This window comes from Gossypium raimondii, chromosome 5, assembly GCF_025698545.1.
Source record: "Gossypium raimondii isolate GPD5lz chromosome 5, ASM2569854v1, whole genome shotgun sequence".
NCBI lineage: Eukaryota > Viridiplantae > Streptophyta > Magnoliopsida > Malvales > Malvaceae > Gossypium > Gossypium raimondii.
The window spans coordinates 476,655-499,556 of record NC_068569.1 but is presented as its reverse complement, the minus strand read 5'-3'; the positions used below and the strand labels follow the sequence as shown (position 1 = coordinate 499,556).

Genomic DNA, 22,902 nt, shown 5'->3' with positions numbered 1-22,902 from the left:
ATATAATTTTACTTTTATTAATTTAAATTTTTTTTAACATAAATCACAATTTTTCATTTAGGGGGCTGGGGCCATGCCAACGAATCGCCTCTTGCCTAAAGTGTAACGGGTTGTTGTGAAGAAAGAGCAGTGAAACACGTGGTGGAAATAAGTAGGTCACACCTCTTCTTCACACATTTTTGCCTAACGTTTGCTGCACTACCATCGCTCATCACTCTTTGGTAGTAGGTAAGATTGTATCTATACTTGTCATTCTTTCTAGTTATTAATATTAATAAATTTCATAATTATTTTACTTACCCATTTTAATTCAATTAATAATATTCTTCACATAATTATTATATTGATCCAAATCCCTTTTAAACCTAGTCAACAACCTTACATGAAAAATTAGATTCAACCCTAACAATCTCATATTTACCTCCAACTATATAAAACAAAAAAACCCTATAACCGACCTTCACATTCTCATTCTTCTTTCTTATCATCCAAATCATGCTTTTAAAATGAGTATTATCTTTTCATTTTCATTATTATGCTTTATTTATAACCAATTAAATTAAAAGGTTAGTAGGTTTATATTTTAAAATAATATAACAAAAAATAGCATTACACTCTTTCAATTTTTCTTTCTACAACTTAATGTTCCTATTTGTTAACTTAGACTACCTTTTTTTGGCCAAATAACTCAGACTAGTTTAATTTTAATATTTTAAAACAGTTCAGACAAACACACACACAAAAACCCTTAGAAACAAGATCTATTTTCAAAATTGTGCAATTGCCATAGGTACATTTGCCGCAGCTTTTTAGCTCCATGAGCCAAGGAAAAAAATCACCTCTTTAGAGTTGAAGATGGTTGCTAGAATCAGACCAAGCTGATTAGTCGGACTGATTGAATTGAAAATTGGTTAAAATATTAATATGGACAAAAGATTGATTGTTTGAAATTAATTGAATTGAACTAAAAAAGCTATTGAATTGAACCGATTTTCTCTCTTTCTTTAAATATTTATTATAAGTTTTAGTAATGTTTAAATGAAACCGGATAGGTCAATTGAACTAGTCAAATCGAAAACCAATAGTTAGACTAATTCAATCATTACTCCAATTTCAAAAAGCTTATAGTTAATAGTTAAATAAATAAAACAACAGGAAAAGATATACTGCTTTAAACTTTTAGGAAAACTAAAGAAATATTATTTGAAAAAAAAATTCTATAAAATTTTACAAGCATTTATACACTAATAATGGTTATCCTATTTTTTTTCCCTTGTTACGTGCATGTGACATTTGATAGCATCTAAATGATATGGTAATTTTTTTGCGACTTCTTGAATTTAAGTTGAATACAAATAGTTGACCTTGAGATTCAATGCCACAAAGCTATGAAGATAATGATTGTGCGGTTCGGCATTTCGAGAAGCAACTTGTTTGGTTCATCTGCTTTGGCTTTTAAGCACCTTTAATATTTGAGGCCATGCTAAAACCACTTCATTTGCGACCCCACTTTTCATGTTGAAAATGATTTGGTAGCCTCTGCTTTGAGTTATGCTATTTTTATTTTGACATTTAACAATGGTAAAGGCCTCCATCCACGTTTTACACAATCATTCTATAATGACATGGTAATTTCAATTTGTCAAGGCAGATAAGGAAAATAACATATGAGAATGTCAGCATCAGCAAAACTTTGTAACGACATCTCCATCCTGAAAGCCATGGCATTTATATCGTACGGCATAGATCTCAAATAAGTTGGCCACACAATTGCGAACAATCTAAAAACCAGTTCGGCTCTCCATAATACATACAGCTTGAATATTAAAAGAAGCAATATTCCAAATAATGTTGGCAATAGCAGTCAAGCAAAAGCAGAATTAACTACATCGCGGTTTATCTGTCCGGGCGACTAAATGACATAATGACATTCAACCATGATAAACAAAAGTAACAGCACCCCTAATCAAATACCAAAGGTTCTATTTCAACCACATGTGAACCATCTAGTCCTTCTCTGCATCTTCTATATCTTCATCTTCCGGAACCCCACGAAGATAGAGAACATTATTGCATCTGTAGAACGAAGGGCCAATACTATTTTATCAAGAAAAAAGTCGGTGCATTCACCTCTGAACATGCAAAATGTATAATAGAATTTTCTGATCACTGTTTTAGAACTTATATTGTTGACAGATAAAATGCAACTAGAGCATGGTACAATATGCAGTTTTAAGACAAAGCAGCAGTAAATAACCCCAGTATCTAGAGCAAGACCTAAGCGTTGTCCCCCCCCCCAACCCTCTTCAAAAAGGACCTTTTATGATATAGTTACTTTCACCAAACCTTAAAAGGGACGGCAAATTAGGAATTGAGGTCAACTTTATGGTCTTTAGTACCCGCCGAATAAGAAATACAACCCCAAATGCAATATCTAATTAGTAGTCCAAATATTCAATTATCTCTAAAGATTGACATAACAGCAACAACAATATGCTCCCATAACGCAAAATTCAAGGAAGACCAGCCTAGCATTTAGAATAAATCACCTGATCAAAATCTCCCCTAAATTTCCAGTGAATTGCCCATCAACATACTCTTCAGCATTGCCAAGCTTCCAAAAAAGAAGAAAAGAACGTCAACTCAATGAAAAATGTTAGCAACAGTGCCCATTCAAGAGAGAGAAGAAAATAAAATAATAAAGAAGCCCTAAATGTAATTTTCAAGTTCAAACAACAATATTACACAAAATATACTTAAACAACTGACCAAGTCATATGATAAATTTCAATGCAGTTCTAAATTTTAACAAGAAATGTATATTACACTATTTACAGAAATCAAGGTCACACCTGCAAGTTCATGTATGAATCAACAGATGCAAGAAAACCTGCGAAAAGCACAAAGTTAGAATGGTGACAACCAACAAAAGAAAATTTGAGGTAATTAAACATATAGAGAAACGAAAAACGTTGCTTTACCTTTGTATTCCATCCCCCATTTGAGCTTCACTATAACAGTCTTTCCAGTCAAATTGTTCAAGAAGGGTTTCGGGTTAACTGGTATCGTCTACAATGTTTAAACAGATTTCAAATTTTTGATACCAGATTACAGTAAACAAAGTGCACAAAGGAGGAAAATAAAACTGACAGATAAAATAACACCCCAAAGTGCAGAATAGACCAAACTAGAAATCCCTTGGAAAATCCCCTATTAGTTCCAAATCAAAGAAATTCAATAATTAGGAATTCTATTGGATTTAACCTTTTAGACATGATAAAAAATCGTCAAATAATATATTTTCAATGCCATCCAGCTATGGTAAAGTTACTAATTTCATAAACTAGTAACAAATTGCATCAAGAGTTGCGGGTTGCTGTCTAGAAATCAGGAATCAAATACGAAGAAACCCCTAAATGGACCACTTGATGCTTGATTTCCGAAGAAGACAAACACAAAAAAGAAATCCCTAATCGAAAGAGTAATGTGCTGCAATCTTTGAATCATAGAGTAGAAAGTCAAAAATTAATAAACATAAAAAGAAAAAGAACTCACAGCCATGGAAGATGCGAATAGAGGAGCGGCTGGTGCAGAGAGGTGAGCGGAAAAGTTAGGGTTTCAGCTGCAGCGTTTTGCAGTCGGCTTGTCACGGGGTTTACCGTTGTTTTCTTTCTACTCGGTACGTTCTTTTTAGGGTTTAGTGTGCTTCCCTAAGAAATAAACAAATGAGAAAATGGTTGTCATAATCCAGCCCAATATTTCCTCTTTTTATTGCCCAATTAGGCCCAGTTTTCAAAGTCCTTGAAAAAAAAAGGTGATTATAATGATGATTGATGCCCACTTCTTGTCAAAAGAAAAATACAATTAAATCATGTTTTTTTTTTCATTGTTATAGTAATAATAATATCAATTAAACCAAAGCTCAATTATAGTGTATCTTTTTAAACTTCTAAAAATTAGGTTGTACATATCCAAAACTAAGAGGAAGTTGTTATGATACAGTTGAAGCAATTTGTCGCAACTACATCCAACTTACTCCGTCAATTCGTGTATTATTGTGTGGTTGATTTTAGGTAGATTGATAGTAGGATTAAAATTTTACTACAGTGGTTTTAAAATATATATTTGATTATAAAATTAAAAACCTCCACCGCATATAATTATCACTTTTATAATATGCACTTCCTACTGCAATTTTTTTTACAAAAAAAAAAATTCATACTGCAACTTTAAATCTTTAGATTAGACAGCAGAGGTTTTATAGGTGACTTGCAATCCAAAAATGATAAATTTTAGACCAAGTCCAAAATAGAAATCTGAACCAACAAAAAAGAAAACAGATGCAATTCGAACTAAAATCATTTTTCCCTTTTGCCCAAATATGTCGGCCCTTATTTTACTATTACTCTTGGCATCACTTCTAAGATAAAAAAAGAAAAAACCCTATATTTCACAACAAACATAAAAACTTATTTAACTTCTGCGGTTAAAAAGTGACAAACCAAACAAAAATAGTGGAAACCTTTTTAAATATTTAGAAGTGGTAAGTTCTTTCATATCTCACCTATAGTAAAACACTTGTTAACCCTTTTCTATCATAAACCACAAAAGGAGGCAAAGCAACCATAATAGTCTAGAAATTTAACGTGTATAACTTGTAGTAAGCTCCAAAAGTATATCAAGCCACCGAATGATCAAGATGTGTAAATATAATTATTAAGAATCGATTGATGCAGTTGCTCTACCCTCAGTTTGCAACAATGGAAGGTACAATGTTTATAAGGCAGCCAGAGTTTGGTTTATGCATTTTCAAATGCAGGCAAACCCCACTCACTTGGGTTGAAATCCATTAAGGAACTCAAGACTTGATCTGCTATGGCGTGGTGGGAGCTGTCGAGCCTCGGATCTGGAACCATTACCACAGACCTACAGAGGGTCAAATTGAAAATCACAAAAGTAAAACTTAGATCATTAAACATATGATAATCAATTTTACTAATTAATCGTAAAGAAAATTTGCTTACATCCCAGCATTTTTAGCTGCACGAGCTCCCGCAGGTGCATCTTCAAACACAAGAATTTTCTCAGAATCTATTGGCCCACCCTGTAAATACTTACCTATTAGTTATTATATAACATGATCTTGTAGGTTTCAAAGGCAAGATAGAGTGCTAACCACTGAAACAAGACAATTCAGCATGTTTGCATGGAGAAAATGGGTAGAATTTGAATTTCAAAGGAACTGGTTTGCTGAAGAATGAAAACTGCCATTATAGCTTTTTACTAAGCACTATTTTAGTTTCTTGAAAAATTGACATTCTCGTGAGCAATGACAGATAATTTTTAATCAATTTCTGAAATGAGGTAAGACTAGGACAACGATAAGCTCACTCCATTGCATTTATGTCATAGGATCAACTTAAACAAGCACATATAGTCCCTAGATTCTGCAATTCAAGAGCCCCATGCACTAGGCCATCATTCGTTATTATCTGAATATGGCACTTCTGTTCAAGAACAGTGTATTATATTAAACCCCTCTTGCTTTTAAATTGTCTTTCTCTCTGCGTACTAGTTATATCAAATTAAAAAATGCAAGGGAACAAACTTCACCTAAAATCACTTTTAGGTACTTGTTTCTTACTTTTCTTTACCTCTCATATAATTAAAACACCATGAAAATAATCTTTATGAATGTACAAACGCACGTTACCATTGTGAAGCAGAATAAGAGAACAATATATAGATTGATATCATACCTCAAACCTTCTAGCTGCAGCTAAGAATACATCTGGTGCTGGCTTCCCTTTTTTAACTTCTGGATCATCACCAAGAACAATATGGTGCATGAGTTTGAAAAGCTCACCATGTCTTTGTGTTTTTAGCTCAAAATGCCGCCTGTGGCTTCTGCAAAATATATCTTGTCAATGATGCTCGCATAGCACTTCAATAGCTTAAACAATTCCATTAAGGTTAAGGAACCCAAAGCTCATTCACACTAGTGTATGCACTCCGTGTTTAGTTTTGAGTAAAGCAACTAAAGGGAATAAGAACTGGAAATGACAATGCTTACCCTGTTGCCAAGCAAATCGGTACTCCTTTTGCATGCAAATGTTCAATCAAACGGCTAGCCCCTAGAATAAGATTTTACAACAATTTATCATTTAACTCAGTTGCAAAATATAATAAAAAGAAGATAATAATAACCAAAGTACATCACTACATCTTCCCCTTTTGCCATCCGGGTTCATACAATCTCAATCACAAACATCAAATCTCTTTTCTTTTATAAAACTTGAAATATTCATGTGATTTCGTTGCCAAAAGTAGTAGGTGAAGCAGCTTCAAACATGACCGATTCTCAGATGTAGAATCCTTAAAAGTAAATCCTGTGTTGTATTTGAGCCAGATTAATGGAATTTCCTTCCTCCATTTTGCTCCTTGTACTTCCCACTCAGGACTTCTCACCATATGCTACGATTTATTTTCAAACTATCCATGTGCTGCTTGCTATAAATTAAATGTTCGAAGAAATAATACCTGGCATGAGCTCACTAGTTGGAAACAAACTCTGCAGCATCGACTCCCTTTCTACAAGGAAATCCTCAGCTGAAAGAGAATCACTGATCCCAGTCTCCTCAACAAAGACTCGAGCTGCTTCTATTGCTTTCATTCCCATCATTTTTGCCTTAAGAGACCAATCAAAAGTTTTATTGAATCTAGCAAGAATGGTTTCCTGGACTTCAGTGTAGAACTTCTCTGTGTCTGCAGAATACAGTAGACACTTGATCAGATACTACATTTGTTCCCCAGAGTAGTTTATTATATACCTCACCATTTAAATGTACAATGGGTAGATGTGACTCCCAAATGCAACAAGAAATTAGAATGAATTTTTTTGCTATCTATCACCAAAGCAAATCAAAATATCAGAGAGTGCTTAGCTGGAAACTTCCAACAAAGTAAAATCTGCATTTCGGTAATATTCCAAGTGAAGAGAACTAACTATGTTCTGGGTTCTTTTACCAATTGTATGGCAATAACACACAACTAAGCTCTTACGAGGTGATACATTATAGTATTTAAACATAATATTAATTTAACATGCTATATTATTTTCAAGCTGAAAGAAATACCACAACTTCTGAAATTTTATTATGTGAAAATTATATGTCAAAAAAAAAAATGTATCTACTATTTATCTTTCTCGTTATATGCTGAACTATCAAGGTTGATTTGGTGCCAAGGAAGAAATTTCCATGACTGCATTCAGATATAAATCTGATATTAGTCATACAAAAAGACAATCTATAGCTAAGAAATTAAAGGGGGGTCTCTTCAGGCAACCCCAGGGATACATGTTACACGAGATCATTCAAAATACACTGGTATCTCAAAAACATCAGGTGATACCAAAAACATCAATAGGCAAAGCAAAAAAACATAATGAAAGAGGAAAACTTTGAGGCCACTAGACCCTCTCTAAAAGATTCAGCAAAAACCGACAATCACTGCAAACAAAAGAAATACAAAGAAATGCACAGGTATCTTTTCCATAACTGTGACCAATTTCACCAATTTCTTTGGGATAAAATATCATCAATTAGACTACCAGAATTAACGAAGATAATTACAAATGTACACATTCAAACCAAGAGGAATTCTGAAAGTGACTAACAAAAATGATTTCAGAGCACAAGGTTCAGCCTCCAACGACTAAAATAAATCAGCAACAGGATTCCAAGAAATCAAGCAACACGCAAAAAAAAAAAAAGAAAAAACCACAGAACTGGTCTAGCATCTGATGCATTGGACTAAATTAGCAGTTTTTGTGCCTTGCTTGGGGAAAAAAATTACATTGATAAATCACAGTACATGGAAGAATAAAGACCAAAACGTTTTGGAATCAGTAACCAAGTATTGGGCCTAAATAGCCACTACAGAGTAGCAGCAAAAATCCAAACTTAGCTAAGTTCATGTAATTACTTTAAACCCAGAGCCTAGCTCAGTTCACTCAAGTAATCATCCTTGAGAATTCACATCCAACAAATCTGAGATTCGAATCTCAATATCTGCAAGTAATCCTTACAGCAGACTGCGATCTTTTCGTAAGAAGAAAAAAAAAATAACTAATAATTATGGGGAAATAAGGGGAGCAAATGCAGGGACGGGAATTACCGAGTAAGAGACCATCCATGTCGAAGATGACGTGAGTAATGGTGGGTCTTTTGCCTGAAACATCTCCCATTGCAAATCAGTTGTAGCTTTGGCAGGATTCCTCTTTTCAGAATGCTTGCTTTACGATTTGCTTTAGCTACGCGAAGCTAGAGAACCATATAACAATGGAAAAGTCATATTGGGCTTTGGATCTTCATGATAATATGAACAATGGAGCTCAAACAATTTCCATCTCCAACTGGGCCTTCATTTATAAACAAAAGAAACGGGCCTCTTGTTTCGGATGTTTTATATCCCATTGCTGCACTCTTGATTTTATTTTATTTTATTGCTGCACCATTTTTGAATTACTTTATTTATTTCATGTACTGTTTCCACTTTGAAACATACAAAATTTACTAGATTTTGATAAAATTATTTTTTAACGAAATAATAGACTAAAAATATTAGTAGTTTCTGTTGTAAAAAAAAACAAAAAGTGACCCGTTATTTTAAAATGTACTTGTTTCGATTGTTCGTAGGTTAAGTAAGCAAGGTTGTAAGGAATTGCAACATTGTTTACATCCATCATGAACCACCAATGGTTGAGGCACTAAAAGATCAATTAAGTAGATATTTTTCTACAAATCATAAGCAATATGATTGGCTTGCATCCAAAGATTATAGATTGATTCAATGATAAGCAACACTGGCAACAACCATCATAATGTTTGGCACTGGGCTTACAATGACTGTTTTTACGAAAGTATACTCTGCTTATTGATGCCTACTTTCAGGTGCATTGGTACAATCAACAACATCAAATTGCAGATTATTCTAAACAAGCAACTAATAAAATGCACATAGCTCCCTTCCGTATTGCAAAAGAATCATTTTGTGTTCCACCATTTTATGATTACTCCTTATTCTTACCACCTAAATACAATTCCTCCTGTGCCAATGCTATTATTAAAAAGGATTAAGCTTTTATAAAAGAACTAACAAATTCATTACATGCTATTCAATCTATCCATCGAAACAGCTCAAAACGTTTTAGGAAATAACAAAAATGCTCCTTGGATTAATGAGTTGACATTGTTACCACATTCAACACAAAAATTGTCGAGTCGGAATAGTATCAATCTAATAACAGGATTAGAGATATCAACTGATCAATATAAAGACTAGCAAACATTTCATTGAGTTAACCAACTGCAACATACAGAGCAGAACTAATAAACCATTCAGATAATATATATATATATATGTATGTAAAGAAGCTTACCTTAGAGAGTTTAGTTCTGATTGATGGACATTAATAGAGATAGATGCACTTTTTGGCATGCTGATCAAAAATGAAAATGAGAAGGAACAACTCATATAAACACCAGCAATAGCTTGAGTATTGGAACATAAAAGAATCATAGACATGATGAAACCTTATATGAAATATACTCCTCCTAGCTCAAATATATAAGACTTAGTTACATAAAAGCATATATAATATCCATAATTTACAAACTTATACTTGAAGAGAAAACACAAAGATCTTTGGGAAATCATTGTAGAGTCTAGAGTCACTTATGATGAACAACAAAAAGGATAAATTGAGCTGAGAACAAAGAAAAGCAAAGTGATTATCTCTTCTAAAGTCAAATCATAAATTAAAAAAAAGGGTATAACTCAAAACATTCCAAGTCCTAACATAGCTACTTCCAGATGATTTCTTAATGTACAAAATCCAACCAGTCAGCTATCTTTCAACTCCAAAAAGCCCTTCTCTAGTGATCTCAAACTCACAAGATGATTCGGGCAAATGGGGTGCGAAAACAACATAAAGCTTTCTCATTTTTTTCTTAACAAAATCACAGCTTTGCCCATTTGATTTTTCATTCTCTTCACGAATAACCTCTTCATTCCTCGATAAGAATAACCTTGAATTAACACAATTAGCCCAAGCTAACCCCAGGGCAGGACAAACCCGCCTACCTGACGTATGTAAACATACTAAATTCCCAATCCTCAACCCATTTATCCCTTCATTAGGTCCTACCAAATCAACCACCTGATTCGTCACCAAAACTGCTAAATTAAACCTCTTTGCAAGCGCCTTTAACTTGGAAGAGATCTTAAAGAACAAGGATGATCTCCTCTTAAGCTCAACTGGGGTGTTGTCGAAATCAGACCTAAACAAAGCAGCGATTGAATCAATCACAATGAGACGAACCGGCACTTGGTTTTTCGAATTTTCGATGAAAGGATCTGTTTTAGACATAATTTCGAGCAGATGATCAGCAGTATGTACACTCTGCACAAATATACGATCACAAGGGTTGTCGTTGACGGGGAAGTGATGGGCATTTGAGGAGCGAAATGAAAGGCATAACTGGTGAAGGCGGCGAAAGGGGAAGGGGAATTCAGTGTGCAGATAAAGAGAGGAGGCGGCTAGACCGCCATGGGAAACAGGGAGTTGGGCATGGAGTGACAGTTGGAGGCAGATTTGGGTCTTGCCGGAACCACTCTCGGCGACGATCTCGGTTATCGAGTCGCAAGGGATGCCGCCGTAGAGCAAGCGATCAAGGATTGGGCAACCTGTCGTACATTTTTGGGAGGTTAATTGAAGGAGGCTTTGCGGCGTCATGTTTGCTCAAAATTTTTATCATTTCTCTTTGTCAAAAGACTGCAGAAAATGGCGCCTTTTTTTTCAAATAAAACTCGATGGAGGCAATTTGCAAAAGTGAAAATTGGCAATTTGTAAAAGTGAAAATTAAGTACTTAATATTTGAGTTAATATAACATTTGATGCTTTGTGATATTTAATCTAGTATTTGTTTTTCATTTAAGTTTTTGTTATTTATGAATAAACACAAACTATCTATATTAAATTATCATAATTGAATAATTTGCTACTTTATCAGCCCCAAGCACAGCTATTAGCTCTTCTGAGATGTCTTCAAACATCTGTACATCTATATTCCTCTCCGTAGCTATTTTAGCAAATTGATCAGCGACTTGATTTCTCTACCTTAGAATATACTTTATTTGTCATTGTTCTATAGTTTGTAAATTCACATGAATCTTCTTTACCAAAGTTGAAGTTTAGTCAACCAAATGAATATTTTGAAGAGCTTTAATGACATCTAGACTATCTGTATGGATCAAAACATTATCATATCCCCTTTTTTGAATAAGGGTCAGCCATCTAAAATTTCTCAGAGCTCAACATCGAAAACTGAACAGAGCCCAAATAACAATTGTATTTAAGGATCCATTCCCCATTTTAACAAACAAATTTCGTTACTCAAATTTGTACTTAAAATTCGCATAGAGGTTAACAGTGTTAAAATTATGTTAAAATATTAATTAAATTAAGTAAATATAATTTAGAAATTTCTGAAATTTGTATGAAATTTTACATACATGTTAAAATTTTAGAAAATAATAAAAATTCAAAAAGTATTCTTAGCATAAATTTTGCCTTTGGACTCAAAGTGAGTAAAGGAGATTTATATGGGTAAAATTTACTAATTAGAAATTTATGTAATATCAACTTATTTGGAGTTTTATGGGAAAGCTAGATTTGAATATACACAAAAGCTTCACAGTTGCAGCCATAACTAAAGCAGTCTAGTGTTTCTCCGAAAAGCTAGCTACATTCTTAACATATACAAAAACTTAAAAGTTGAGTTGCAGTTAAGAGTTCCAGTTCAAAGCTACGCTAGTATTCACAAACAAAAGGTTGCAGCTGATGGGAATGGAAATCCCAAGCCCATCTACCTCGATTTCATATCCCTGAAACGACCCGGCTTTGATGGTACTGGACCCAGCCAGATCCCGTACATAAACATCATACAACACCTGTTATTATAATACATATATAGTGATGCAATACTTTGGTCATTCAGATAGTTAAGACATACGACTTACCATTTCAAAACAAATACTGTCGAGAACAGGTGAGCTTCGTAGTCGAATGGGAAACATGCTAATAATTCCGCTGCCTCATTCAGAACCTAACAAATACAATGAATGTAAACAAATGTTGGGAATAACATACATGGAGAGTACAAGCTGATACATCAACATAAGCAGTCCCCTAAGAAGGGATAAGCAATTTGTCTTGGTCTTCCATTTTCCATATCAATATGGATCTCATTATAGATAAGCATTGACAAGCGAGGGTGCATGGAATATGCAGTACTGGTGTTGGAAAAGTTATATGTATCCCTTCCCCTGCGTACTTAAAAGATTTAAGGCTTGGCCCAGAAATCATGAATTGACAATCAAGTTGAGTATCTTCATCAGCTACGGATTCTGTTATTTCCGAGTGTGGGAGCATAAACATGAACAGCCTTCTCAATTAGATATAACTTTTCCAATTTGGGACAAGTAGAGAAGAGTCAATGCACTGAACTATCATCCATTCAATTAGATATAATTTTGCAGCATGTGAAGAAAGCAGCACTAATGTCACTCTGCTTTCGAAAATAAAAAACCACCAAATTCTTAGCTGGACTAAGTCTATATCAAAACAACCAAGTTAACCACCCATCAAACTCCAACTGGTTTACTTTAACATAAAATTCCACTAAAATTTACCCATATATCTCCTTTACTCCAAGACAAAATTAGTGATATTTGGAGGAATATCTAAGAGGGTTTAACAAATCTATTAAAAAATTAACAATTTTAAAAAATACCTAAAATTTTAGAAAATTCCATAAACAAAATATAAAGTTAAAAATTCAAAAAGTAAAAATTAAAATTTATTGAAATTCGATCAATTTCCGTCTTTTTTTTTCAACTTTGTAATATATATTTTAATTTAAAAATAAAATATTTTTTCAATTAGAAACATATAATTAAAATTAAAAATAATGATAATATAACATAAAATTTGAATTTTTTTAGATTTTTAAAAAAGTTTTGATATTTTTTTAAATTATTATTTTGAACTTTTAATTTTTTTAACAATATAAATATACTTTTTGAAAATTTATTTTATAAAGTTTTAATATATATTTAGATTTTTAAATTTTTATATATTTCGAACGGCAGGAAAAAAAAACGTTCACACCCAGTGGGACTCGAACCCACAATCGCTTGATTAGAAGTCAAGCGCCTTATCCATTAGGCCATGGGTGCCTTGTTATAAGGTTAGCATATATAATATATATAACGTTACAAATTAGAAAATACCAAATTTAAAGCAATGCATATCAATTTAGATATTAATTTCAAGAAAAATACAAGGGTTATAAAGGTAGATAAGTCCTTGATAATGCAACAACCCTTCTCAATGGAATATTTATCAAGAACTATGAAGCTTAAGCTCACATTGCAATGTGAGTGTCCATGTTACAAAATACTCTTGCAAGAATGCATATATATATGTACACACACACCTGACTACCAATGCATTTACAGAGTATATAGCAAGCAAATATAGAATGACATCCAACTCCTGTATAAGCCAGCTCCACAACATCTTGAAAACAACGGGAAGGGAGCCACCATCACAACTGTTGTCAACAATGGATTCCCGAGCCCTGAGGACATAGATCATCCAACACCTGAACCAAAAGAATAATCAAAACTTAAACTCTGTGTCATACCAGCAACTTTTTGGTATTTGATACATTGAGCACCCACCACTCTTAGTTATTAAAAGATCAAAGCAGTTTTTTTCTAACTAAGGCACAGTAGAGCCACCTCAAAAATAATACTGGGTTAAGTTTGGTATCTTTGACTACACCCACAAAACAAAATACTAGTTGCCGCATTGCAGAGAAAAACATGTTGCTGTATCGCAAGGAGATAGGTTTACCTGTTGTATGATCTACAGGGCATAGCAGCCAATTGCTCTCAACTTGAATACAGTACAAAGGGTACTGCATTGCATAACAAACGAGAGGGTATGTTAAAGCATGAAAAGATGGTTATTACAGTTATTATAGCCAATAAAAAAGAAAAACATTCAACTGATCAACTCAAAATTTCTTATGTGTACAGTTAAGAGTGGCCAAAAAATAAGAAAAAAGAAAGAAAACACGGATGCCATAGAAGAAATGCTATATTCATCAAAATTTAATGGCCATTTTGCATTTTTTTAAACCAAATATGGCATATGCTTTCAAGTATGCAAAGTCGTAGTTTACTTGGAAATTAAAAGCTCGAATTCGAATAGAGAAAGAACTTACCGATTAGAAAGATGGCTACCATTAAAACGAGTTTGAGTTGCAATGAATAACGAAACTGCAAGTGCACTGGACTTCGTAATTGTCTCTGTAACCCACCAACCCGGCCAAAACACTGCAGTACATTAAGTTTATTAGACTCCGAGATAACTTAACAAACCTTCATACAAGAAATGTAGCATAGCATAAAATTCAACAAAACAAGAAAAAGATCATGTATGTGATGCCCCTCCCCTGTTTCTTACCTGATTGAATAAATTAAACACACACTTTGCCTGTGTTAGTTCTCCACACCTTTGCTTACTGAAGAAAGGCTTGGATCCTTTTTCCTTAGGTGTAGCCTCCATGCCAGACCTCATTTGGTTTCTATCTGCGTACTCATCAGCAATTACAATTTTCAATGAACCAAAATTTGGCGTGCTCCATGTTCTTCTTGTACCGGTTGTTCTATCTTGTCCCGAACTAACATCATCTGTCTTTCCAGAACTTTGCTCATCTTCTACATCAATGAGACACTCAACATCTTTACCAAAATCATTTAAACTTTTCACTTCAGGCATATTCCTGTAGCAAGTAGCATTGATATTAGGATTTGTGTCCTTTCTCCTATGAGAATTCACCAAAAGAGTGTTTTCCATAGATTGTTGCAAGCTCGGAGAAGTTCCAGAAAGGAACATGGCTAAATCATCACATTCTTGTTTATCCAAATCTACCCACCGAAGGGGCTGCTTTCCCTCCTCAATAATAGCGTCTTTTAATGCAGCTTCTACACGGCATATCTGACTCTCAATGGCAGCAACAAATTGTTTGTGCCTAGATGCTCTATTATCGTCACAACCATGTCCACGGCTCAATCTTATAGCTCTCTCAAACTCTTCCAACTGAATTTACATACACAGTTTAACACCAAGCAATTATGAAAATTAGCAATTAGCAACTGAGGTAGGTTTTTCTATTACAAGATACTAAATTCAAAACTGCAATAAAATTCCCAAACCCTCGAACTTCCTAAAAATGGATATAAGGTAATGATATCTAGCAACTGCCAATGTCCTAACCGTTATAAGTGTAAGCTTAAAGACTGAAGCAGAAAAAAAGGTAGCATACCTGCCATTTAGCAGTACCTAAAGCAGTTTGCAATCCTCGACAAAGTTCAGCCGTATCTGAAGACTTTTGCCCTTCTCTCATCTCTTTGATCCACATCCTGTATACTGATTCCATTCTGGAAAATAGAAACCATAAGCATGATTAAATTGTAGAGAATCCCCAGATTTAACTTCTACTAAAGCTTCATTAAGTATTTACAAGAATGTTTGAAGCTGAAACTTCTTATAAACATAAACCATTTTCAAGAACATTTGAAGCTAAAACTTATTATAAACAAAAACCCATTTTAAATAATGTTGAGGCTGAAACTATGTACAAACTTTATTATCAGGTTGATTACTAATATTAAGCATTCAAAAGCTCAAAATATTGGCTTATTTTCTCTCTTCTTTCAGAAGATAATTTCATAAGCCAGCATCTTCATTAAAGTTTGCAGAGCACATGCATATAAAGGAGAAAAGCCACCACTAAGAAAAACAACAAATTGTAGATTAAGTGACGAACAAAATTATCCTAAAACAACACAAGAAAATTAACAGAAAAATTACTTCAAATCCAACCCAATAATAACACAAGAAAACACTAATTTATACGAAGATTGCTAGTACTAAACCAGAAATTAAAAAGCAAAACCATTTCAAACAATCCCCTTAAGAAAATGCCCACATCACCAACCAAACCGCATTAAACGAAGGCAAACATTATAATTTCTACAAAGGAGCTAAAACCCAGAAATGATAAAGCCATGAAAGGAAAAAAAAAAAAACAGAACATACACATCAGCGGATTCTTGAACCTCTTCTGCTGCAGAAAAGAAGGCGTCTTTTTGCCATAAATCAAAACTATTTACAACCATCATCTTCTCTACCCTCGAAAAAGCTTGGGTGAGATAAGAGATTTGCAAAACAAAAAATGTGGGTTTTCTTTTTCTTTTTCTTTTTTTTTTCTTTTTACTCTACCTTTCTCTTCTTTGCTAATAAGAAGCAAAGGAGAAAGAGATAGAGAAAGGAATTGGAGAAAAGAAGCAAAAAAGAAAGAGAAGGCTGAAGAAGCGAAGAAACGATTTTCTATAATTCTCTTCTCTTCCTTTCTCTTCTCTTCTCTTCTCTTCTCTTCGGCCTTTCTTTCCTTTGCTTTCCTCTCTTTGCCTTTTTGCAGGTTTTCACCTTCTCTGTTTCCTTTTTTTTTCGGTTTAAATTATTTGGTAAAAATCACATGAAGAAACTTATATTAGTAGCATTTAGCTTATTTATTAAAAAATTAAATAAATTAGTGTTTATATATTAAATTAAAAATAAATTATTATTTTATTAAAATTTACTCACATTTTAATATACAAAATTAACTTTTAACAATAAAATTGATGAAATTTTAATAGAATAATTAATTTTTCTTTAATCGATCAGATCTTGTTGCACAAGTTGGTATACGACTATACTTCTTATATTAGATGAGTTGTTTAACCCTTTAAAAATTATACATAACCGCAAACCTCTTGTATTATTGTTTTTCAATATTAGTGAATCTTTCTTCCTCTACCCATGATTTTCCCTGATAAAGCTTTTTCCACGAAAATTTTTTATTTTTTTATTTTTTAATTGTTTTGCGATCATTTCAACTGTCATTATTTAGTATAACACCTGTTTTTTAGTAAAATTGGCAAAATATAATTGAATCTTAATACAAGGATCTCCTAGTACTTTTACCTTATTTTTAATCTAATTCTATATTTGTATTTGACAAATATTATCTATTTTGGTACTATTGAATTTTTAGTATTTAATTTGAGTTTAGAGTTGATTTGATGAAAGTCAATTACTAATATTATTATGTTTGAATTTTAATGATATTGTTAAATAAAATAAATTTAGTGTTAATTTAATTTTACATTTAATTTAATCCAATAAATATGATTTACTTTGGATTTTAGAGTTAATTTGATGAAAGATAATTGATAATATTATTAGTTAATTAATTATTTTCATCAAACTAACTCTAAAATCTGACTTAAACACTAAAAATATCATTATTAGCTTTAGTTACAAAATATATAATATTTGTTAAATACAAATACCAAATAAAATAAAATAACAAAAATACTAAAGAAAACAATGTTAAATTCAACTAACAAATTATCTATTAAATTTTTTTCATTTAATTTTCTCTATTTCGGTGTATTGGGTTAAAAAACCCGAGGTTCTATCTGCTGTTTCTTTATACCGAACTTTTATTTATTATGACTAATCAAAACATTCCACGTGAACCCCGGCAATAGTTCCGTCAAACGTGTTTGAATTATAATGGTTGGTTTACTTGAAATTTTAAAAGATTTAGAAGCAGGTGGTGTGGCCGAATGTCGACGGAAAATGACAAAAAGGGACAAAGGTGGCGACCGCTGAGTTGGACGGCCCATTTTGTACAACGACAGCCAGTGCATTTTGTGTCTTTCTCATAGGCCATATCCTTCCAAATAGTAAAGGAAATTAATTAAAATATGATAAATTATATAAATATTTTTAAATGTTATATAAAACAAATTAGTGATTTATCAATATTTAAATAAATTTAAAAGATTTTAAGCACCTTGATAAAAATATACTACTTCTAAAATCATATTTCTCAAAATAGTAGCTCGAATTTCTTTAATTTTTAAACCAATGTCAAATACATAAATTTAAATTAGGTAATTAATGATTAGAAAAGGTGAAGGAGATTTGTTTATATCAAAATTTACATTATTAATAAATGATTGAAAGAGGAATTGCATCTTACATTATCATCTCCCTTACTTCACTCATATTATACTCATATGTGAACTTTTTTTTAATGCTAAAATAAAAGCAAATATGACTTGGATTTTCCGCACTAAAATTGTATTGGATGCTCATTTTGCTCGCATGGAATGCACTTCAATTTTGATTAATTTCCAGCAAATGAAATAAATAATTGCCTCTTTCACCACGCAAAACCGAAGTCTACTGTCTCCAAAAAAACATGGTAGCAAATCGCATCCCAATACAGCAATACAAAAAATGCCTTTCCACTCAACCACACTTGAAAAGTGCAGTGACTGGGTAAACAAATCAAAAGCAAGGTGCACCATGCCTTTGACAAAATATATATCATCCAATGCCAATGGTGAAATTTGATAAGGAAGCATGCCGTTACTCATGGCCCGTGGTTAGTGTTATTATTATTATTAAAAAAATTATTTTAATTGACACATGATGACAGTTCATTGAGCTTGACACTGTGGATGTGTATTTTTCTTTTTAATAACAAAAAATGGTCCATGCGCCACATACAAAGGCAGCAATCATGGCCTGTTTGACGAATCCATTATTTTATTCAATTCAAATTTGCATCTCAATCATGGCTAATTGTGTTTTTATTTTTTCTTATATAATAAATTCATTTATGTACGTTAAATTAAAAAAAATAAGTTTGTTATTTTGTTAAAAATTTCATTAATTTTTGTCATTATTTTGATCACGTGTCACTAACTCACTATCTAATCAATTTGTCAATGACCTTAATTTTTAACAATCATAGATTACATTTTCAATAAAAAGAGCCAAATTATTTTTTAAAACTAATTTACTTATTTTCTAATTTCTAAGTGACAAAACATAAACTAAGTTCTATTACCAGAGCTAGAGGTGTTCATTTGGTTAACCGACCGGTTAACCGACCCGAAATTACTATAACCGAATTAACCGACCTTCCAAAAATTTTAACCGTTAACCGAACCGATTTTTTTTAAAAAAAATTTAACCGAACCGAAATTTTTCGGTTAATAAGGTCGGTTAACCGAATTAACCGAAAATTATGTATTTTTATTTTTGGTTAAAAATACCAATTACCAATTTTTTTATTTTTATTTTTAAAATTTAAAAATTTATAAATTATTAAAGTAAATTGGGTTTTAGACTTTAGTAAATTGGGTTGTCTTTTAGTTTTAGTTTTATAGGATTGGGTAATTGGGTAAACTTTAGTTTTAGTTTTATTGGGTTGGGTAATTGAGTTTGGGTTGGGTTGGATAATTTTATTTATTAATTTTCGGTTAACGAAAATTTTGATTAACCGACCGGTTTCGAACCGAATTAACCGTTAACCGAAAATCATAAAAATTAACCGACCCCGACGAAAAAATTCGGTTAACCGACCGATTAACCGAATTCGGTCGGTTAACCGAATTTTTTCGGTTTTACCCGAATTATGCACACCCCTAACCAGAGCTACCATCGTTTCTCTCTACACAAAAAGCATAATATTAATAATATCAAATTGAAAAGAATTTTTGGCAGGATAGCATAAGTAACTCCAGAATCCAAAAAAAAGTTGGACACTGGCCCAATCTCCAAAACTAACATGACGGTCCATCAATTTAAAGTTTGCCTAACAGGCCCAACTTATCCAAGGCCACCCACCCGAATGCAGGCAAGTCCATTTCGATTTTTTACTTCCTCTCTTGCAATGACTACTTACTATTGCATCGAATACACTTCAACAATTCAGTTTTATGAAGTATATCTGTATTTTCCAAAATTACATATTATTTTGTAAGAATTTTTAATTGAATTGATAATAATATTAAATAGTTCCTTATTTTCCACCTGCCAAGCACGACCACAGTGGTAATAAGTCAGGTTTTCACGCTGCCAATTTGGTGTGGATTGGGGTAGGTGGAAAACGAAACGAAATTGCTTCGTATGAAAGTAATGTATTTCCTTTTCCCTTTCATGAAAAAAGGCGTGAACCATGTGTCCATATTTTAAAATTTTAAATTATAACTTACCATGGGTGTCAAACTCAATCTTTTTCTTTTTCTTTCTACATTCTCCCAACAGAAAATGCAGTTTTCTTTCTACTTTTCACATTTCTCGCTTACACTCAAAACATGAAATTAAGATGAGAAAATGCACAAATCGTTTAGCATACTAATATATTTAACTTTTATTTTATGATTTAAAATATGTGATCATAAGTACTTGTACATGCTACAAAAAAATCAATATTCGTATAAAATATCATTCCTTATTTATTATATTTGTGAATGTATTGTATTTGCATTAGTGAAATAAAAAATTTATTTACGTAACAATATTATTTCATATATAGATATATATAAACAGTACTCTTTTAAGATTCTATGATGAACTTTTATTTGTTGATTTAAATTTATTTGAATAATCAGAATTTTATTCCAAAGAGATCAATAAAAGTAAAAGCAGATACAGTCAGAAATCCAACGTAATATATTCCAAAAGTCTGTATTAAGGTCCAAAGCAAGAAATAGAATGAAGTAATTAGAAAGGTTGATTAAATTACTGGGTAGAGTTCTTTATTCCATGGTATGTACTTTTGTTTTCTATGATTCTCCAGATGTTTGTACAAATCACAATTAAGTGGTCTATTATTTATTATTATTACTGGGTACTGATTATTTGATTCTGCCATTAGCATCTGATGCCCGATCTTCTTCTTTTTGTGTGTGTGTGTGTGTCTCTGATATTAACATCCATTGGCTAACAATGGCTACCATCGGGGTAGAATACTCATAGGGCCGCATGAAAGACTAGCAATAGGGCTGCATTTAGAATTTTTTGTTGGAATTTAATAACAATTTTGTTAAGATTTTATCAAAATTATCATTCCATTTTACTGCTTCAATAATGAATTTTGGTCATACGAGATAATGATTTTATTTTACGATCAGATGAATTAGGAGTTAAATTGTATTTTGTTATTTTTATTCAAAAAATGAGCAAATTAATTTAATTACGTTAAATCAAAAAACAAATTAATCATTATGTTAAAAGTTTCATCCATTTCCAATGTTAAAAAATTGGTTATTGTACGTGACATGAGGTACACGTGACACACTGCATATGATTGTCTACTTACTCCATCAATCACACAAAATTTTAACAGTATAAATGAATAAAACTTTTAACAGAATGCACAATGACTAATCTGCTCCTTTTTTAGTTGAGTGCAAAATGTAATCTGACTCCTAATACGTATTAGAACCTTAATGGGACTTCTTACTTACTTTAAATCAACATAAACGTTTCTTTTAGTAATATTTACCAAAAACCATATTAAAAACTTTTAAGTTTCTCCATTTTCTCTCATGTGACTAGGGAGAGTATTCATTTTTCCAATCGGTTCAGTCAATTTTTTTTTATCAAATCAATTTAATTAACCATAACCTACAAAAATCAATCAAATTGAGTTAAAGTTCAATAACCGAACCAAACCGGCTTAACCTATTTTAATTATTGGATATTATGTTGTCCTATAGAGTCATTTTAAAATTTTAAAAATTAATAAACCCATAACTGTGAAAGTGAAACTCACACAAAACAACCAAACCGAAAATTGAATATTATATTTATGCATCAACCATGAACGTAAAGTCGTAAACCCTTGGTCTAAATATTAGGTACGTCAATTTTAAAATACATTGGAATATGATGGTGCATAACTGCATATATTCTCCACGGATTTCACGTTATGTGTGCCCTTTATTTTCAAGGACTCTTCTACATCCATTGGAAGAGCGTAGGTCCTCGAATTATGGACCTTTTCAACTTCACCATCATACCCCCCCAAAAAAAAAAGAATCGAAAGATTGGATTCGAGTTTGAAAATGTGCTACAAAGAACGGCGACCATTTATTTTCATTATTATAAAAATCCAACCATTTTTACGTTGTTCGTCTCTTATATATCCCAAATATTGCCACTATATATATAATGGCCAGTGTTTATCCACTCACAATTCCTCACTTTTTATTCTTAACATCCCCATATTCGTTCAAAAATAAAAAGGGTATTTTCTTTTTTTATTCATCTAATTCTAAAAATTTACAAAATAGTCACTTAAACTTTTTTTGTCACCCAATTATCTTAAACTTTTAGGTGTTTCTATTTTTACCCTAGTCAGCTAGTGGCCAAAAAATATAAAATTAAATAGCTCAATGATCATTTTGTAACTTTTCATAATTGGATGACTTTTATGGTAATTTTACCCAAAAACTAAAAGCGGGCACCGCTTTGAAAATTCATTCTCTCGTACAGTTGTCATTATTTCGATGGTTATTATATGCTTTATTTTTGGTTTTCATAATAATTGCGATGAAATTAAAAACAGAAAAAGTGTGGTGGGACTATAATTTAGAACCTTTACACCAAGAGCCTTGGCAATTAATGTACTTTGAATTCGATTTGTGGGACACTTGGTGTCTACATATAATGGGAATTATGAGAAAATAATAAAAGTTGGTTTGTAATTTTCTAAAGAAAACAACTTTCAAGTGTATTTGTTGGGGTAGCATGGGATTGTGATTTGTCTCAAATACCCGCATGAGTGCATGGCCCATGGGCCATGGGGTGATTGGTCAATTCAAAACAAAGCTGTAAATCGGTTTGTATTC

At 32.3% G+C, this 22,902-nt stretch overlaps 4 protein-coding genes and 1 non-coding gene across 5 annotated transcripts; all 5 read right to left on the bottom strand.

Annotated features, from left to right (window-relative positions):
- Nucleotides 1-1,798: 1,798 nt before the first annotated feature.
- Nucleotides 1,799-3,724, bottom strand: LOC105770622 (probable small nuclear ribonucleoprotein F). Its single transcript, XM_012591901.2, has 5 exons — nt 3,556-3,724; nt 2,982-3,069; nt 2,853-2,890; nt 2,550-2,614; nt 1,799-2,076 (listed from the first exon to the last, which is right to left on the bottom strand). Exons 1-5 carry the CDS (start codon nt 3,559-3,561, stop codon nt 2,007-2,009), a joined length of 267 nt encoding a protein of 88 aa, XP_012447355.1. The 5' UTR covers nt 3,562-3,724; the 3' UTR covers nt 1,799-2,006.
- Nucleotides 3,725-4,629: 905 nt separating this feature from the next.
- LOC105770480 ((DL)-glycerol-3-phosphatase 2) lies at nt 4,630-8,347 on the bottom strand. The gene is made up of 6 exons (XM_012591694.2): nt 8,179-8,347; nt 6,541-6,765; nt 6,074-6,134; nt 5,760-5,907; nt 5,025-5,104; nt 4,630-4,926 (listed from the first exon to the last, which is right to left on the bottom strand). The coding sequence occupies exons 1-6, from the start codon at nt 8,246-8,248 to the stop codon at nt 4,800-4,802; spliced, it is 711 nt and encodes a 236-aa protein (XP_012447148.1). The 5' UTR covers nt 8,249-8,347; the 3' UTR covers nt 4,630-4,799.
- A 1,240-nt stretch (nt 8,348-9,587) lies between these two features.
- On the bottom strand, nt 9,588-10,882 carry LOC105765799 (DNA repair protein XRCC3 homolog). Its single transcript, XM_012585049.2, has one exon. The coding sequence runs from the start codon at nt 10,796-10,798 to the stop codon at nt 9,911-9,913; it is 888 nt and encodes a 295-aa protein (XP_012440503.1). The 5' UTR covers nt 10,799-10,882; the 3' UTR covers nt 9,588-9,910.
- Nucleotides 10,883-13,229: 2,347 nt separating this feature from the next.
- TRNAR-UCU (transfer RNA arginine (anticodon UCU)) lies at nt 13,230-13,302 on the bottom strand. Its single transcript has one exon. It is a non-coding gene; the product is annotated as a tRNA-Arg (tRNA).
- A 51-nt stretch (nt 13,303-13,353) lies between these two features.
- On the bottom strand, nt 13,354-16,654 carry LOC105770291 (uncharacterized). Its single transcript, XM_012591425.2, has 6 exons — nt 16,238-16,654; nt 15,462-15,576; nt 14,600-15,235; nt 14,358-14,469; nt 13,985-14,048; nt 13,354-13,730 (listed from the first exon to the last, which is right to left on the bottom strand). Exons 1-5 carry the CDS (start codon nt 16,318-16,320, stop codon nt 14,023-14,025), a joined length of 972 nt encoding a protein of 323 aa, XP_012446879.1. The 5' UTR covers nt 16,321-16,654; the 3' UTR covers nt 13,354-13,730; nt 13,985-14,022.
- Nucleotides 16,655-22,902: the final 6,248 nt, after the last annotated feature.

Bases quoted from the DNA above. Each gene is read 5' to 3' on its own strand.
- LOC105770622 (XM_012591901.2), bottom strand. The intron at 2,615-2,852 runs GTGTGACCTTGA...CTTTTTTGGAAG, and splicing joins ATTCATACATGAACTTGCAG to CTTGGCAATGCTGAAGAGTA. The intron at 2,077-2,549 runs GTGATTTATTCT...TTCGTTCTACAG, and splicing joins TTAGGGGAGATTTTGATCAG to ATGCAATAATGTTCTCTATC.
- LOC105770480 (XM_012591694.2), bottom strand. From the start codon at position 8,248: ATGGGAGATGTTTCAGGCAAAAGACCCACCATTACTCACGTCATCTTC. The intron at 5,908-6,073 runs GTAAGCATTGTC...TATATTTTGCAG, and splicing joins CCGATTTGCTTGGCAACAGG to AAGCCACAGGCGGCATTTTG. The intron at 5,105-5,759 runs GTATGATATCAA...AAGTATTTACAG, and splicing joins CTGCAGCTAGAAGGTTTGAG to GGTGGGCCAATAGATTCTGA.
- LOC105765799 (XM_012585049.2), bottom strand. From the start codon at position 10,798: ATGACGCCGCAAAGCCTCCTTCAATTAACCTCCCAAAAATGTACGACA.
- LOC105770291 (XM_012591425.2), bottom strand. From the start codon at position 16,320: ATGATGGTTGTAAATAGTTTTGATTTATGGCAAAAAGACGCCTTCTTT. The intron at 15,577-16,237 runs GTATGTTCTGTT...TCTATTTTCCAG, and splicing joins GTTCAAGAATCCGCTGATGT to AATGGAATCAGTATACAGGA. The intron at 14,049-14,357 runs GTAAGTTCTTTC...TATGCAATGCAG, and splicing joins GGTAGCCATCTTTCTAATCG to TACCCTTTGTACTGTATTCA.